The sequence below is a fragment of the Canis aureus genome, chromosome 13 (genome assembly GCF_053574225.1).
Source record: "Canis aureus isolate CA01 chromosome 13, VMU_Caureus_v.1.0, whole genome shotgun sequence".
Taxonomy (NCBI): domain Eukaryota; kingdom Metazoa; phylum Chordata; class Mammalia; order Carnivora; family Canidae; genus Canis; species Canis aureus.
The window spans coordinates 18338052-18356541 of record NC_135623.1 but is presented as its reverse complement, the minus strand read 5'-3'; the positions used below and the strand labels follow the sequence as shown (position 1 = coordinate 18356541).

At 35.7% G+C, this 18490-nt stretch overlaps 1 protein-coding gene across 11 annotated transcripts in view; it reads right to left on the bottom strand.

Annotated features, from left to right (window-relative positions):
* The window catches only part of LOC144281984 (BEN domain-containing protein 5), a 1369676-nt gene that overhangs the window by 674798 nt on the left and 676388 nt on the right, over positions 1–18490 (bottom strand). For all 11 annotated transcript variants that reach the window (XM_077845011.1, XM_077845003.1, XM_077845014.1 and 8 more), the window contains one exon: positions 6959–7053. In XM_077845011.1, the coding sequence (XP_077701137.1) occupies positions 6959–7053 (95 nt within the window). Of the gene's footprint in view, positions 1–6958; positions 7054–18490 lie in introns of those variants that run through there.

Below are 18490 nucleotides of genomic sequence, written 5' to 3'. Positions count from 1 at the left end.
ATCATGTCCTGCTTGATTTCTTCACAGTGCCTTTAGAATCAAATCCAGCTCTTTTTTTTTAATTTATTTTTTATTGGTGTTCAATTTACTAACATACAGAATGACCCCCAGTGCCCGTCACCCATTCACTCCCACCCCCCGCCCTCCTCCCCTTCTACCACCCCTAGTTCGTTTCCCAGAGTTAACAGTCTTTACGTTCTGTCTCCCTTTCTGATATTTCCCACACATTTCTTCTCCCTTCCTTTATATTCCCTTTCACTATTATTTATATTCCCCAAATGAATGAGAACATATAATGTTTGTCCTTCTCCGACTGACTTACTTCACTCAGCATAATACCCTCCAGTTCCATCCACGTCGAAGCAAATGGTGGGTATTTGTCATTTCTAATAGCTGAGTAATATTCCATTGTATACATAAACCACATCTTCTTTATCCATTCATCTTTCGTTGGACACCGAGGCTCCTTCCACAGTTTGGCTATCGTGGCCATTGCTGCTAGAAACATCGGGGTGCAGGTGTCCCGTCGTTTCATTGCATTTGTATCTTTGGGGTAAATCCCCAACAGTGCAATTGCTGGGTCGTAGGGCAGGTATATTTTTAACTGTTTGAGGAACCTCCACACAGTTTTCCAGAGTGGCTGCACCAGTTCACATTCCCACCAACAGTGTATGAGGGTTCCCTTTTCTCCGCATCCTCTCCAACATTTGTTGTTTCCTGCCTTGTTAATTTTCCCCATTCTCACTGGTGTGAGGTGGTATCTCATTGTGGTTTTGATTTGTATTTCCCTGATGGCGAGTGATGCGGAGCATTTTCTCATATGCATGTTGGCCATGTCTATGTCTTCCTCTGTGAGATTTCTGTTCATGTCTTTTGCCCATTTCATGATTGGATTGTTTGTTTCTTTGGTGTTGAGTTTAATAAGTTCTTTATAGATCTTGGAAACTAGCCCTTTATCTGATATGTCATTTGCAAATATCTTCTCCCATTCTGTAGATTGTCTTTTAGTTTTGTTGACTGTATCCTTTGCTGTGCAAAAGCTTCTTATCTTGATGAAGTCCCAATAGTTCATTTTTGCTTTTGTTTCTTTTGCCTTCGTGGATGTATCTTGCAAGAAGTTACTATGGCCGAGTTCAAAAAGGGTGTTGCCTGTGTTCTTCTCTAGGGTTTTGATGGAATCTTGTCTCACATTTAGATCTTTCATCCATTTTGAGTTTATCTTTGTGTATGGTGCAAGAGAGTGGTCTAGTTTCATTCTTCTGCATGTGGATGTCCAATTTTCCCAGCACCATTTATTGAAGAGACTGTCTTTCTTCCAATGGATAGTCTTTCCTCCTTTATCGAATATTAGTTGCCCATAAAGTTCAGGGTCCACTTCTGGGTTCTCTATTCTGTTCTATGTGTCTGTTTTTGTGCCAGTACCACACCGTCTTGATGACCACAGCTTTGTAGTACAACCTGAAATCTGGCATTGTGATGCCCCCAGATATGGTTTTCTTTTTTAAAATTCCCCTGGCTATTCGGGGTCTTTTCTGATTCCACACAAATCTTAAAATAATTTGTTCTAACTCTCTGAAGAAAGTCCATGGTATTTTGATAGGGATTGCATTAAACGTGTATATTGCCCTGGGTAACATTGACATTTTCACAATATTACTTCTGCCAATCCATGAGCATGGAATATTTTTCCATCTCTTTGTGTCTTCCTCAATTTCTTTCAGAAGAGTTCTATAGTTTTGAAGGTATAGATCCTTTACATCTTTGGTTAGGTTTATTCCTAGGTATCTTATGCTTTTAGGTGCAATTGTAAATGGGATTGACTCCTTAATTTCTCTTTCTTCAGTCTCATTGTTAGTGTATAGAAATGCCACTGACTTCTGGGCATTGATTTTGTATCCTGCCACGCTACCGAATTGCTGTATGAGTTCTAGCAATCTTGGGGTGGAGACTTTTGGGTTTTCTATGTAGAGTATCATGTCATCGGCGAAGAGGGAGAGTTTGACTTCTTCTTTGCCAATTTGAATGCCTTTAATGTCTTTTAAAAAGGAGAATTACAGACCAATATCCCTGATGAACATGGATGCAAAAATTCTCAACAAGATACTGGCCAATAGGATCCAACAGTACATTAAGAAAATTATTCACCATGACCAAGTAGGATTTATCCCTGGGACACAAGGCTGGTTCAACACCCGTAAAACAATCAATGTGATTCATCATATCAGCAACAGAAAAACCAAGAACCATATGATCCTCTCATTGGATGCAGAGAAAGCATTTGACAAAATACAGCATCCATTCCTGATCAAAACTCTTCAGAGTGTAGGGATAGAGGGAACATTCCTCGACATCTTAAAAGCCATCTATGAAAAGCCCACAGCAAATATTATTCTCAATGGGGAAGCACTGGGAGCCTTTCCCCTAAGATCAGGAACAAGACAGGGATGTCCACTCTCACCACTGCTGTTCAACATAGTACTGGAAGTCCTAGCCTCAGCAATCAGACAACAAATCCAGCTCTTTACCTTGGCTTACAAAGCTCTCCTCAATCTCACTTCTACCTACCTCTCTAGTCACTTTCTCTTTAGAATTTCATGTTCCAATCATATTGGCCTTTGCTCATCAAAAAATGTAAAGTTCTTTCTCATCTCTAAGTCTTCAAACACATTTTATTACTTCACACATATCTCTACTTACTATGATCTCACATATTCATCTTAGTTCTCAGCATAAGTAACACACCTAGGGAAGGTCTCTTATCCTTGGAGCAGGTTAAATCCTAAATGCTGAATAGTTTCCACAGCATGCTGAATTCTCCCTGTTGTCACAGTTATCACACTTTACTATAGTTACACTTTTAATATCTAGCCCAGAAGACCATGAACTCTTTAAGAACAGTAATCACATCTCTCTCTACTATGTTGTTCTGATACCTTGCATATATTTCCTGGTCTACTACAACTACTTGTAAGGATTTATTGACAGGGAGAAGGAGGGAGGGAAGAAGGAAGTAAGGATGAAGGGAAGGCAGGAAAGGAGGGAGAAAGAGAAGGCATAATGTTTACCCAGTCAGTCTTGAGTGAGTCAGGGAAAAATGAAAGAAATGGTTAGGGAATTTACTGAATTAATAAGCTATTTGAGCCTTTTAAAGTCATCCATTTCACATGTGTTTCTTAAAAACCGTAAAAAAGCTATTTTGAATTTTACAGTAAGGAAACAGGGGCTTATAAAGGAAATATCATAGCTCATCATGTTATATCTTCCATCTAGAATCCATTTCCTTAATTTTGTTCATGTCTCATTTCCTCAAGATCTAGCTGAGATACCAAGTGCACCGCAAGATTCTCCTTTACTCTCCACAGCCCTGATCATATAATTTTATTTCTCTTCTCTAATCTCAGAGCACACTTTATTAATTCCATAGTGGCTTTTAGCACAATGTTCCTTATATTGTACTTATTTCTGTTTGTGTTTCATTTCAACTTGTAGAAAATAAAATTTAAAAAATCCAGATCAGATTATTCATATTATCAGATTCATATTATCACCCCAAGACCTAGCATAAAGTTAGATACTCAAAAGAATTGTATTAAATAGAAGCCACTTCTGAGATTTAGTCTAATATCCTCAATCTACTATAATGGACAAGTAATTAGAAAAGTTACTTCAGACCTACCAAACAGCAAACAGCAGCACACAACTTCCTGCATATCTGTGTCCCCATCTCCCACCTTCCTCATGCACAGAATATGGGAGGGAGTCCTGAGGTCTGGTTAATGCCACCACTTACTGCTTGCATAAATATTCTAGGCTTAGTTTAAATAAGAATATGGATTTTGGCTGCCTTATAATGCCAGTTCCCTGCACTGCCTATCACAAAGCAATTTTATTTAGCCTTGGACAATATTTAAAAATATTAATGAATTGTGGTTGCAAAAACTTGGGCCTTAACAACTAATACTTCTTAAGAAGTCTAACATGAAAACAAAATTAGAGTGAACTAAAACAGGCAGAAAACTTCTGAATATTCCAACTTTTCCATTTTGCTGCTAGGTATTCTGACTTTTTCTCCTCAAGGCAGAATAATCTTGAGTAGTCAGAAGCACAATGGCTTTTTTTTTTTTAAAGATTTTATTTATTCATGAGACACACAGAGAGAGAGAGAGAGAGAGAGAGAGAGAAGCAGAGACACAGGCAGTGAGAGAAGCAGGCTCTATGCAGGGAGCCCAACATGGGACTCGATCCTGGGTCTCCAGGATCACACCCTGGGCCTAAGAAAGGCGCTGAACCCTCAGCCACCCAGGGATCCCCATGCACAATGGCTTTTTAATTGCTTCTTTTGCTCATCTGCTTTCTACACCTAGTTTGATTACCAAACCTATGCTAAGGCCTTAAGGCATCTTTACTTAGCATCAGTTACGGTCCCCTATAACAGAAGTAAAAAAACAATGTTTTATTTCACCTTTAAGGGGTGAAAGTGTCTTTTTCTAATCTGGTACATATTTCATAGGAAATTTAGAATTTTTAATATTTGTCATGAAGTAAGACTTCTTCCAAGGCCTGTTTGGGATATTAAAGGAAGTGAATCCCCTAGATAAGAAATGGATCAGAAACTTCTCCTTTTGTTTGTTTGCCTTGATATTGGGGAAACCAAAATTAGGAAAACACTAAAGGAGATAGTCTAATACTGGGATCTATAATGTGTTTGTCAGTCTTGAGTAAGACTGTTGTCTAGAATCCTAGAATCCTAAATTATGATGGACCCTTCTGGGCCAATAAAATCTAATAATCTGAGAGCCAAACAGTCATATATTATTTTGTTGCCCTAAGAGCATTTAGAATAATGACTATTGGAAGACAGGTTCTGATACAGGTAATTGATACAAGAAATGGAAGAAAATCCTAAGCAGAAAACACCAAAAGGGCAGAAAGAATCTTCAGGACAAACTAGTAGCAAGAAGCATAACAATTATGGCATGTACAGATCAGTTAATAAAATTCCAAAAAGAAAATTGTCTTTGAGAACAGATCTTTTCTGTCATATACATACTGTATCTCCAATATCTAGAATAGTATGTGGCACATTAAGGTGATCAATAAAATCTTATAAGTAAACAATATCTTAGTCTGCCTTTCAGAAAGGGGACTATGAAGGAATGTGAGTAGCTCTGCATCCAAAATCTGGGGTCAGCAAAGTCAAAAGGATGAGAGATGAGACATATCAACAACCTGATTTTCTCTGGCACCTCGTGTCTTATCAGCCTGATGAACTACAATAAACTGAATTCTGAGCATTTAAGCTCTTTCAGACCATTAGAGAAGCCCAATGACTGGATAATGGCCATGCTGAGAGCCTGCCAACATTGGATAAAAGCACTAACTTCATCCTCAGGTATTATAATATAAATGTAGGGACTCATTAATATTTCAAAATCTTGTCAAGAGCCCTGACAGGCCCCAAATGATAATCCATAAGAAACAAAACAAAACAAAATGAAATGATTAAGGCTTAAGATTTTAAAAGCATAAAAAAGAAGACTCCAGCATTAAACAACTGGGAAAAAGGGATGGTGATTATGGTTGCTGTGTAAGATCCCAACGTAGAGCCTCATAAAAGAAGTGCAATGTTATTTTGAGGGCCCTCATTATCAGATCAACAGTGATGTCCTTTTGTTGGCAAGGTTTGAAGTACACATCTACACATACACCTATTAACAGAGAGATGTACTATATTTTTATCCACTGGGCTGAATTCAGAAACTCAAAACAAAGGCCTACCTCTTACCCAGATCCCATTGTCAAAAGGAGATCCAGGAATAGCAGTATAGTTGACTTAATGCAGCAAAGCAAAAAAATAAAACATAAAAAAATAGGCCCAGGAAGATATTTTTATTGTGTAATAAACAGTTTTTATTATCATTGAATGCCTACACTTTTACAAACCTGAGCTTCTCAGCCCAGCATTTATAGAAAATTGCCAAGTATCGTTTGTAGATAAAAGCACAATTCAATATTTATGAATTGCTAGTTTTCTATAAATATAGACATTTGGAGATGATCTTTTCACTAGTCATTAAAATTTGAACAGGGATCAAAGCTAGAATAATATTAACAATTCCTCACATTTGTATAGTGTTTTACATAATGCTATTAATAATAGATGACATTTATTGAGCACTTAGCAAGTGCCAGGCACTTTACATGTGAATTCTCATAACGAATTCAGTTCAGTTCAACAAGCATTCAATTAATACCTACTGTGTGATAGATGAATAACACTGGTTTCTGTCTTTAAAAACTCTCATTTTGGTGCAATTAATATTTGTTGAAAGAATAAATAAATGGTTGGATGAAAAATTAAGTGGTTTGGATGGTAGTATGGGATAATATAAATAACACCGGCTCCTCCTCTAAGTATCTATGGTATTGAGAAAGTACTTACCTTCTCCTAGCCTCAATTTTTTCATCTGTAATATAGGAATATTTAAGTTCTCTCTTGTAAAACTGTTGTGATAATAATGACAGCAAATGTAAAATATATAAAAATAGGCTCTCAGTTAAGTGAGAGCAGTTATCATCATCATCACCACCATAGTGCTATTTTAAGCAAGCCTATCAAACTCTCCTCACCCTCGCTACAGCAATGGGCAAATATAACTTTAACATCCACAAATCACCTAAGATATCATGATAAAAGGCCAACAGGACAGGAAGTTTACCAAGTAACAGACTGCACCTGACCTCTTAATGGAATGCTGGTCATTCCATATGTGGAAACATGTTCCCTATTTCAAAATTCTCACAGAGCCCTAAACCTAGATCCTGGATGATGGCCATCAAAAAACTCATCTTACTCTTCTCAGTGCCAGAAAGGTTCAGCCCTAGTCACCCAGCACATAAACTCTGAGACCTGGGTCAAATTCTCCAACCAGAAGTAGGTCCCTTTCCGGTCACTTACCATTTGGGTCTGCTGGTAGATTTCACCATAGGGGCCATCCCATCTCTATAAAGACTCTTGGTTTTACTGAAGTTAACAATGTTGAAAATGACTCTCTGAAAAAAAGGGAAAAGTTTATCAGAAGATTATGCTATGGAGGTTGTCACTTCCTGCTAATTAGGAATGGAAATGATAAGCAGGGTTAGAGGAAGCCATATGGACTAGTTGCCAAAAGTAAAGTGATAATAAATGGTGCCTGAAGAAATTCAATGTATTTGTGGCAGTTTAGTATAGTAGTCAAGAGCACAGACTCTGGAACCTGGAAGTCTGAGTTTTAATCCCACCCTACACTCTCAAGCTGTGTGACCTTGCCAAGCTACTAAACTTTCCTATGTCTTAGTTTCCTCATTTAAAAAATGAGGATAATAACAGTACTTAGGATTACTGATGATAATTAAGTTAATATAGGTACAGTGTTTGGAACCATGTTTTGTACATAGTTAATGCTACATAAGTTTTAGCTATTTTTATTAACTGTGCCCTTTCTCCAGGTTGACCTACAATTTACATGTAAATGAATAACAGTATTATCAGAGTAACAGTATTGCATTTAAAGTTCAAAAAAGATAATAACTGAATGCTTGCTGAAGTTAAAAAAATTCTGCAACTGTTCAGCATCCCATATAACCTGGAGGATATATGCTCTCTTCTGCACCTTCTTTTGTTATCCTCTGCTGAGGGTGAGAGATACTGAGCTCAACCCTAATCTCAGCATAAATTTATAGAAGCACAGGTACTTGGATAAGTCCCTCCCCCTTTCTGGGCCTCACCTTTAAAATGGGGGAGTGGAGTGGTCTACATGACTAAAATATTTCCAGAAGGATGGTATAATTAAAAGAGATCACCCTTTGTTTTAGTAAGCAATTTTATTTTAAGTGGAGAAGAGAGATGGGGAAAGAGAAGAGAATTGGGGTTAAAATACATGTAATGACCATTGAAATAGTCCAAAAGAGAGAGGATATGGTCTAGAACAAGGGTAGCAAAAATAGAGAAAAAGTGAAAACTTTCAAAAGGTTGCCATAGGTTAGTTTTTCTCTCCATAGGCAATGAAAGAAAGGGAAGCATCAAAATTCACATATTATTTCGTTGAGCAAATATTTATCATCTGATATATTATAAAATATCAAGTGCTAGGAATTTTATACATTTTTATTAATTTTAAATATTCCCTTTAACTATACAAAATATTAACATCTCTATTTTACAGGTATGGAAACTGAGCTCAGAGAGGTTAATTAACTTGTCTAAAGTCATGCAATCAATATATGGAAAGTCGATTTTTAAATCCAGAGAATAAAAAAAGATAAGTAAAATGTCCATGATCTCTACCCTTGAGTTACTCACTAAGGTTCCAAAATTCCATAACTCTAACCAAGCCTGTTTTGTAAAGTAAGGGCAAAAATAAATACAACGGTAATTTTTTAAGCCTTTAAAATTTTGTTTTCTTAAAAAAGAAAAGCAAAACTATTTTCTCTGGACTCATATTTGGGACTACTATAAAATGCTTTGTTCTATGAAATAAGCTCTTAGGAATAACATGTTTTCCTTTCTCCTCAGAGACCCAGCTACTGACCCCATCACCAGGCATTTAAGTTGCAGACCTCTTTTCTGTCATTAAATTAAGTCATCAAGAATGTCTAAGACTGTTCAAATATTAATAATCTGGACCTGCCTGTTGTCAGTTCAATTACTTTTCCCATGGTCTTAGCTACTGTCTGATTTAAGAAAAATCAATATCAAGGGGACAAATGGCCTTTGAACCTCATGGGGCTTAGTCCCCCTTTTCTCTTCTGAGATTTTCCAGGTGTCAGATCCATTTCCAGTGAACCTGGAAGCCATATTGCACTTTCAGGAGCTAGATTAACGCTAAATGTAAGGGAAAATCTAATACAGAAATAATGTTCATATGTGAAGCTCGAATAAAGAAATGAGAAAGTGAAGTGTCTATTGATCATTAGTATCCTCTACCTAGGAAAATTTCCCAGGTCTTTGAAATATACTATATTATTTAGCTACTTCATCCATAAACAAAAGTTGTCTATGTTAGCTCAATTTTAGGCATGAAGGAATTGAAGCTAATAAAAGACCATAAAGACTAAACTTTCTTTATGACACTCCATACAAAAACAATACCATCTCTTGCCATTCTCCACCTAACATTCTTTTAACTTTTTCCAGCTTACTTAGCAAGGCAACATGTGGCTGTGAGAATCAAAGGTATCTGGAAGTAGGCGGTGCAGGAAATCATGGCTCTCTGTATTTTACACTTGAGTATCTATTATTTACCTCAAATGCATCACAAGAAACAGCATCCATAAGGTAATGGTAACAACAATTATAATAATAGCTAATAACTCCTGAGTACTCTCTATGTACCAAATTCTGAGTTAAGTACTTGTTCACATTATTTCAGTGTTTTGTGTATTAGAATCACTTGATAGCTTTTAAAAACAGCTGATACTTAGGCCTCAACTCCAATCACACACTCTGATATCTGATGTATTATCTCATTTATTTTGAGGATAATGAACTTTCTTTTTCTTTTTTTTCTTTTTTTTTTTTTTTTTTATGATAGTCACAGAGAGAGAGAGAGAGAGAGGCAGAGACACAGGCAGAGGGAGAAGCAGGCTCCATGCACCGGGAGCCCGACGTGGGACTTGATCCTGGGTCTCCAGGATCGCGCCCTGGGCCAAAGGCAGGCGCCAAACCGCTGCGCCACCCAGGGATCCCCGATAATGAACTTTCTGACACAGAGACTATTATTTATCTATTACTTATTATTTATTTATTCATGTATATATGAGGAAAGTAATACTGAGATTAAGTAAATTAGAATCATATAATTAATAAGTAGAAGAGCTAGAATTTGAACCAAGTCCACTGACTCAAAAGTAATAAGATCATGGACATCACAGGCAGATACAACTGTACCGAAACCCAGTTCCCCACTAATTCTGTAAGCTTGGGCAAGATAATTTTTATATTGATTATTTATATCTGAAATTGGGTTGATGACAGCATCCTAACAAAGTTTTATAAGATCTTTGAGATTATATAAGTAAATCACCCAGCATGTTGGTGTAGGTACTGAGTACCTACCACATAAGAGATACTCAATATTTATCAATCCTTCCCCCTTGTCTTCCATAAAATAGGATCTTTTAGTTCATTAGTTCCTTCCTTTCTTCCTTTTGTTTCTTTTTCTTTCTTCTTTAGATTTAAATTTTTAATCAAGATTTCTTGTTTTAGCAATATGGTGGTACTTTAAATCAGAGCTTTGTAAATTAGTGGCCTCTAGCACACTGGTAGCCTGAGGGTGGATTATAGCTTTCAAGCTGCCATATGTGAAGCCTGGAGCTCTGTCCATTCTGTCCAAGTGGTTCATGGTGCTATGGAGGAGTGCAAACTTCATTCTTGGTGTAAGCCATGGAGGATCCAGGATGGCTGGGTATAGAATGAATAGTCTGTATGCTGTATAGGCAGTGGACTTGATTCTCTGGCTTTGCATATATTTGATACTTTTGTCTAATCATGAGTAAGTTTCCCATTAAGGTTGTCCAAGCTACTCCCAGGGACTATTCCAAATAGGCCTGTGTATTTTGCAAATTAGAGGGTCATTGCAATTCTAAAATATTTCATTATCTAAAAATATTTTATGAAAAGTTTGAATAGATTTGAAAGTCATTTGATTTTCACATGAAATTTCAACATTGCAATTATGAGTGAAAGGAAAGGGAGAGCTGTTCAATGACTTAAATATAATTTCATACAGTTTAAATATTTGAACAGTTTTAAATTTTTTATCACTATTGTATGAACAGTTTCTCATTGATGGTGACTATTAAGATTTTTGAAGAGGTTGTCACTGAAGTCTTGATTAGGGATTGCACGTATCCAGTGCAGAAATAAAATCTCATATAAAAGTGGTATGTTCCCAGATACAAACTGAAGAGTTTCAATTAAAAATTTGAAGATTTAGGGATTCCTGGGTGGCGCAGCGGTTTAGCACCTGCCTTTGGCCCAGGGCACGATCCTGGAGACCCGGGATTGAATCCCACATCGGGTTCCCGGTGCATGGAGCCTGCTTCTCCCTCTGCCTATGTCTCTGCCTCTCTCTCTCTCTCTCTCTGTGACTATCATAAACAAAACAAAACAAAACAAAACAAAATAAAATAAAATAAAATAAAATAAAATAAAAATAAAAAATTGAAGATTTAAAAAAATAAATTTAACATTTGATTTCCTCTTTATAATATAAGTTTTATTTTAGATTATATGTTAATTTTTTGGCTAAACTTTGTATGGTTATCTAAGAAATGTTCCCCAGTTACCCTAACATTCTATTCAATATCATCTTCTCTGTATGAATTAGTATTATTTTCTCTGTGTAGGTAGGCATGAAAAAGGTTGGAGATTTCTGCCACAGATAATCTTTTGCAAATCCTAGAAACCAGAGGAACATTTGGGAACATTATTTACATAAAGAGCTCCTAGTAAATAGAAATCCACAGATGCCAGAAAATTAAAGGGGCGCAGAAAGCAGGTTGTTGGTTTTGATATCTAGGTACTTAGATTTTAATAATCCATTCAAGAATAGCAAATGAGCCCTTAAATCTTCATGAGCCAGAATGTTTAGAATGAGATGCCTCCACAAATCTAGTACTCTCAAAATGATATAGTATTCATAGAATTATGGTCTAAAAGGAAATCATTCATAAGCAGTGGGAAATGACAAAAAGGCATGCCTAACTATTTTTGGGTTTGGGGTAGAAAAAATAATTTTTAAAAATGGGCCAGAACATTTTTGGTTTTGGTCTGAATTTAACCCAAGTCAAGTATTTAAAATAAATTTAGTTACAGGCAGATATCCCCAGAGCACCTAGTAAAAACAATGAAAAGTTGTTTAGAATACACACAGTTGCAGCCCAAGAATATAGAATTTCCATATAAAAAATCCTATGGGAGTTAAGCTTTTGCACAAATTTATAAAACATATAAGGAAATAATCCACACTAAAAGTGAAAATCAACCAAAAACTAAATAACTTTAGTTATTTAGGCCACAAAGAATTTCTACTCATAAAACTATCTGGTCAAAAAAAATAAAAATAAAAATAAAATAAAATAAAATAAAATAAAATAAAATAAAATAAAATAAAATAAAATAAAACTATCTGGTCAACTATAAAGGAAGTATTTTTGAAATGACTAAAAAATTAAAAGAACATTTCAAACAAATGAAAACAGAGGAAAACACAAGAACAAATTAAAGACCAGAGAAATTCTCTAAAACAACAAACAGAACTTCTAGAAATATATGTTTCACACTAACTGATCTTAAAATTCAGTAGACAGGTTAAAATGTAGAATAGATAACATTTCCAAAACTCAACACAGTGAAGTAACAAAATAGAAATATGGCAAAAGGGGTAGCCCGGGTGGCTCAGCGGTTTAGCGCTGCCTTCGGTCCAGGGCATGATTCTGGAGACCCGGGATCAAGTCCCGCGTCAGGCTCCCTGCATGGAGCCTGCTTCTCCCTCTGCCTGTGTTTCTCTCTCTCTCTCTCTCTCTATGAATAAATAAATGAAATCTTTAAAAAATTATATGGGAAAAGGATACAGAGAAAAAAATAAAAATCTACATTAGATATGAGTTCTAGAAAGAGATAAACTGGGAGAGGCAAAAATCTCCAAAGAAAATGCTATTCCGGTTCAAGAATCACAAGTCCATCCAAAGCAGATTTTAAAAAATAATCTAGATATAGACACATACAGTGAAAATTCATAATATACAAATAAAGGGCATGCTTTCAAAGCAAATCAGAGAAAACGTAAATTACCCACAAGACACAGAAATTAGACTTAAGCAGACTTAACACCAGCAACATGAGAGACCTAAAAATAATGTACTTACTATCACCCATAGAATGAGAGTAAAATAAATTTTTAGACAAATAAAGCCTAAGAAGTATAGCAGTTTCAGATCCCGTGAAGGAGCTACTTACTAAAGGATGAACTTCAAAGAAAGAAAGTGAACATAAGAGTGGCAAGAAGCAATAGTGAGCAGAGTAACAAGTAGATCTAAATAAGCATTGACTGCATAGAACTATTATTATGAACTAATAAATTTGAGAAGTGCTAATAAGCTTGCACCAAAACACTGATCAACAATAACAGATGTGTTTGAAACTGGGGTGAAGTGGAGAGAGTCAAAATGAGAGTTAAAATATGATAAGGTCTTCACATGGTTCCAAAGGAGGACAGGGATGCTAAATAATCATGTGGCAGTTTAAGAGTAATCAGTATAATTATAGAAACATGGGGCACCTGGGTGGCTCAGATGGTTAAGGGTCTGCCTTTCGCTGAGGTCGTGATCCCATGGTCCTAGGATTGAGCCCCCTCATCCCCTCAGCAGGGAGCCTGCTTCTCCCTCTTCCTCTGTCTGCCACTCCCCTTCCTATACTCCCCCTTCCCCCCTCCTCTTTCTGTCAAATAAATAAAAAAAATATTTTTTTAATAAAGAGAAACAAGAGTTATAAATTCTGAATGAGTGGGCACTTGGGTGGCTCAGTGGTTGTGTCTGCCTTTGGCTCAGGTCATGATCCTGGAGTCCTGGGATTGAGTGCTGCATCGGGCTCCCGCGGAGAGCCTGCTTCTCCCTTTGCCTGTGTCTCTAACTCTCTCTGTGTGTCTCTTGTGAATAAATAAATAAAATCTTAAAAAAATAAATAAATTCTGAATGAGTAAAAGGAAAAAGAGAATAAAGAAAACATGACAAATATAATAGAAGTTTCAACAGGATGGGAGGATAAAAAGCCAAGAAAAAAACATTGTATATGGAAAACTCAAAACAAAATAGTAAAAATAATTCCAAATATCAGTAATCACAAAAGTTGGAAGTTGATTACATGTTTAAAAATTTTCTCAAACTGATTAGGAAAAAAAGGCCACATTTACTATCTTTCCCAGGTAATGACTAAAATGTAACATCTAAATGTAAATATATTTATATAGTACTGTAAAGATAATTAAAATGTAAAAGGATGTTTTTAAGGTTCAATAATATTCCATTGTGTGTATATATCACATTTTATTTATCTAATAATTCAATGATGGACATTTACATTGCTTCCACCTCTTTGCTATTATGAATAATACTACTATGAACAAGGATGTTTACTTTTAATGCTAGCTGTATTCAATAGGTCACAAAATTCCTGAAAATTTGACAATCAGCCATTGAGAGCCAGTACCAACTGACTTCAGCATACCACAACCTGGAACCAATAAATGAGGATGCACATAAATCTTCCCTTGAGGATTCTAAAACTGGGAAACTTTGGGATGATAAGTTGGGAGCTAAGATGTTGGCACAGTAGGAGGATCCTAGGCTTGCCTCATCCCTCAAACAACTTGGTAACTATTAAACATTCTGAATACTCAGGAAATTGACCTAATGAAAGAACAAACTGTACAACTACAGAGAGAGAAGAGGCCACTTCAAGGAAGGTAGGAAGTACAGAGACCTGGTGTGAGGAAGAAGTAGATCACGAGTACTATGGTGAAGACGGAGCCCCACCCAGTTGCAGAGAAAGGCCAGGGAGAGTGAAGTGAACAGGGGTAAGCACAAGGAGAAAACAAATGGTGTTGAGAAAACTGGACAGCAACATGAAAAAGAATGAAATTGGACCACTTTCTTATACCATACACAAAAATAAATTCAAAATATATGAAAGACCAATTGTGAGACAGGAAATCATCAAAATCCTAAAGGAGAACACAGGCAGTAACTTCAGCCAGAGAAACTTCTTACTAGATATGTCTCCCGAGGCAAAAGAAACAAAAGCAAAAATGAACTGTTGGGATTTCATCAAGATAAAAAGCTTCTGCACAGCAAAGGAAACAGCAAAATTAAAAGGCTAACTTCAGAAAAAGAGAAGATATTTGCAATTGACATATCTGATAAAGGGGTTACTATCCAAAATCTGTAAAGAACTTAACTCAACATCCAGAAAAACACAAATGGGCAGAGATGTGAATAGACATTTTTTCCAAAGAAGACCTACAGATGGCTAACAGACATGTGAAAACATGCTCAACATCCCTCATCATCAGGGAAATACAATATCAAAACAACAGTGAGATATCACCTCCTACCAGTCATAATGGCTAAAATTAACAACACAGGAAACAACAGATCTTGGAGAGGATGAGGAGAAAGGGGAACCTTTCTACACTGTTGGTGGGAATGCAAACTGGTGCAGCCACTATGGAAAAAAGTATGGTGGTTCCTCAAAAAGTTAAAAAATAGAAATACCCTAAGATCCAGCAATTGCACTAGTAGAGAGAGAGAGAGAGAGAGAGAGAGAGAGAAACCATAAGAAACTTAACTATAGAGAACAAACTGAGGGTAGCTGGAGGGAGGTGGGTGGGAGATAGACTAAACGGGTGATGGGTACTAAGGAGAACACTTATTTGTTTATTTGTTTTAAGATTTTATTTATTTATTCATGAGAGACACACAGAGAGACAAAGATTTAGGAAGAAGGAGAAGCAGGCCCCTGCAGGGAGCCCGATGTGGGACTGGATCCCAGGACCCCGGGATCACGTCCTGCACCAGAGGCAGAAGCTCGACCACTAAGCTACCCACACGTCCCTAAGGAGAGCACTTGTGATGAGCATTGGATGTTATATGTAAGTGACAAATCACTAAATTCTACTGAAATCAACATTACACTATATGTTAACTAATTAAAATAAAAAGTTGAAATGATTACTTGAAACCAAAATAATCAATAACATATTTTGCCCACTTTGTCCATTAAAAATAAAGAATTTCTGTTGAATTTGGGAACAAGAAATTCAATTCAATCTTGCACTGAAGGTTCTAGTCAATGCAATAAGGTAATGAAAATTTAAAAAAATATAAAAGGTTTGGAAAGGAAGAACTAAAGCTTTTTTTATATACATGCCAAGATGATTTTGCATGTAGAATACCCCAAAATAATCTACAAACTATTAGAATTCATTAATACAAAGTCAAATTAAAAAATTAATTACATCTCTATATACTAGCAATAAATAATTGGAAAATAAAATGTAAAAGTGATGCTAATTATAACTTTCAAAAATACCCAAATATAATCAAATACCTAAAAATAAATGTAACAAAAACTATATGACCTATACACAGAAAATTGTAAAACTTTATGGAGACAAGTCAAAGACACTTAAATAAGTGGAGGAATAAAATAAAAATTGAAGATTCATTATTGAAAACAACCCAATTCACTAAAATCCCAGCAGAGGGGTGTGCAGGTGTGTACACATGAGCGACCAGAGTTGATAAGCAAAACTTCTATGGGAAAGCGAGGGCAAAAAATAGCAGTCTTATCACATGACAAGACTACTGTGAAGTTATGAAATTAAAACAATGTGACTTACATTGCTATAGATCTGTAGAAATAGACCAATGGAACACAACAGAGAATCTAAAAAAGACTATATATATATATCAGAGATTACATTGTTGATCAGATTGGAAAATTGAACTAACAATGAATCGTGATGGACTAATGGGTCACCCATATGGAAAACACATCACATTAGATTCCTGCCCCATACCAAATACAAAAATAAATTCCAAATGGATTAAGGAATAAAAAGTACACAGCAGATTAGTCTATGGACTAAGAGTATATAAAGCCTTTTAAAACAAAGTACCAGACACATAAGCTATGAAGGAAAACATAGATATATTTGACTGCTTTACAAAAAAGCTATATCAAAATGTATTATAAACAAATGAAAAAGCAAGCCAATGATTAAAGAAGGTATATGTGACCCTTATAATGGAAAAGGATTATTAATCCTTATAATAAACTTATATATATAAATATATAAACACAAATAAACAAATAAAAACAAATAAACTCCCAGAACTATTTGGTGACAAAGCCAATAGTATATTTTAATGTAATATACACATACAAAAGTATAAAATCATACATGGGAATAATATCCATTAATTTCAGGCCTATTGTTGCTTCTGGGAGAATGGAAGAGCGAAGGTGAGGTGTTTAGCTGTACCTATAATGTTATATTTATCAAAATCAATAAAAGAAAGTAAAATCTAAAGAATGACAAATGTTCATATCTGTATAATCTTAGTGGTGGATCCTTGAGTGTTTTTATATTATTTTATGGGGAGTAGAAAATTTCCTGAATTTAAAAGTGTAAACACCATTAATATCTTTAATTCGTTAGAAATTGTAGTGTGCAATGAAAAGAACCAGAATCACATTTTTTTCCAAATGGTTAACAAGTTCTTCTAACATCTTACTGAATAAATTATCCCTTTCTTTTTTAATTTCAAAGGCCACTTTTCACATATAATAAACTAATATATGCTTGTGTTTATGTCTGGACTTCCATTTCTGTTTCAGTGATCTTGAGTTTATTCTAATGACAACCAGCCATTGTTTTGATAATTCTAGTTTTATGATATGTTTCTTTAGGGCAAATCTCTAGTTAATGTTCTCCTTTTATTATTTTTTATGGCTTCACACCTGTGAACTTTTTTGTCTTTAGTTGGTTATTTTCTTTCACAACTCATTTTGTTCATGCTTCCTTACATATTTTTAAATGCTATATTTTATAACGATTCCATGAAATTTTTCTTACACTTTTCCTTCTTTTGTTAGTCATTTGCAAATCATTTGTCCTAGTTTTATTCTACTAATGGTTATATTTAAATTAAAAAATGAATTAAAATCCTTAAGTTTGGTATTGTTAGTTTACATGAGTGATGTCAGTAACTTCTTTTTAGACATCCATATGTTAACCTATTCTGATAATATCAAGAGATGTATAACACAATGGGAGAAAGCTGCTTGGGGAATGTCTGGTTAGTGGAAGGGGAGGTGGGCGGGGGGGGGGTTGGGATTACTGGGTGATGGGCCCTGAGGGGGGCACTTAACAGGATGAGCACTGGGTGTTATACTATATGTTGGCAAATTGAACTCCAATAAAAATATACATATAAAAAAAAAAGAATGTCTGGTTATGTGTTCCAGTCCATGTGCCACCATGTAGCTAGGTCATCGTGACTTAGGTTGAACTGCACAGTAGTTAAGGGTGAATTTCCTGAGGTGTCACAACATATCAAATGCTACACAGGTAATATGGCACTGAGTTGGGAATACAATATAGGTCTCTATTTTTTCAACCAATCAGCTACTTTCTATTCTCTATTTTTATATTGCCCATTCTGAGCCCAATCTAATTCCCAACACCGTGAAAAGAAATGTTGGAGTTCCACACCTACTAGTCCCTGTATACCTGACCGTGTTTTATCATCTTTCTTAGCCCTGTTTGCCTAATCTACAAAGAGGAAATTTATACCTAATAGAGTTGTTGCCGTTGTTAAATATTGTTGCCAAGACAATATGATTGGGAAATGATAAAAGACTACACACATGTGTGTAGGTATCCAT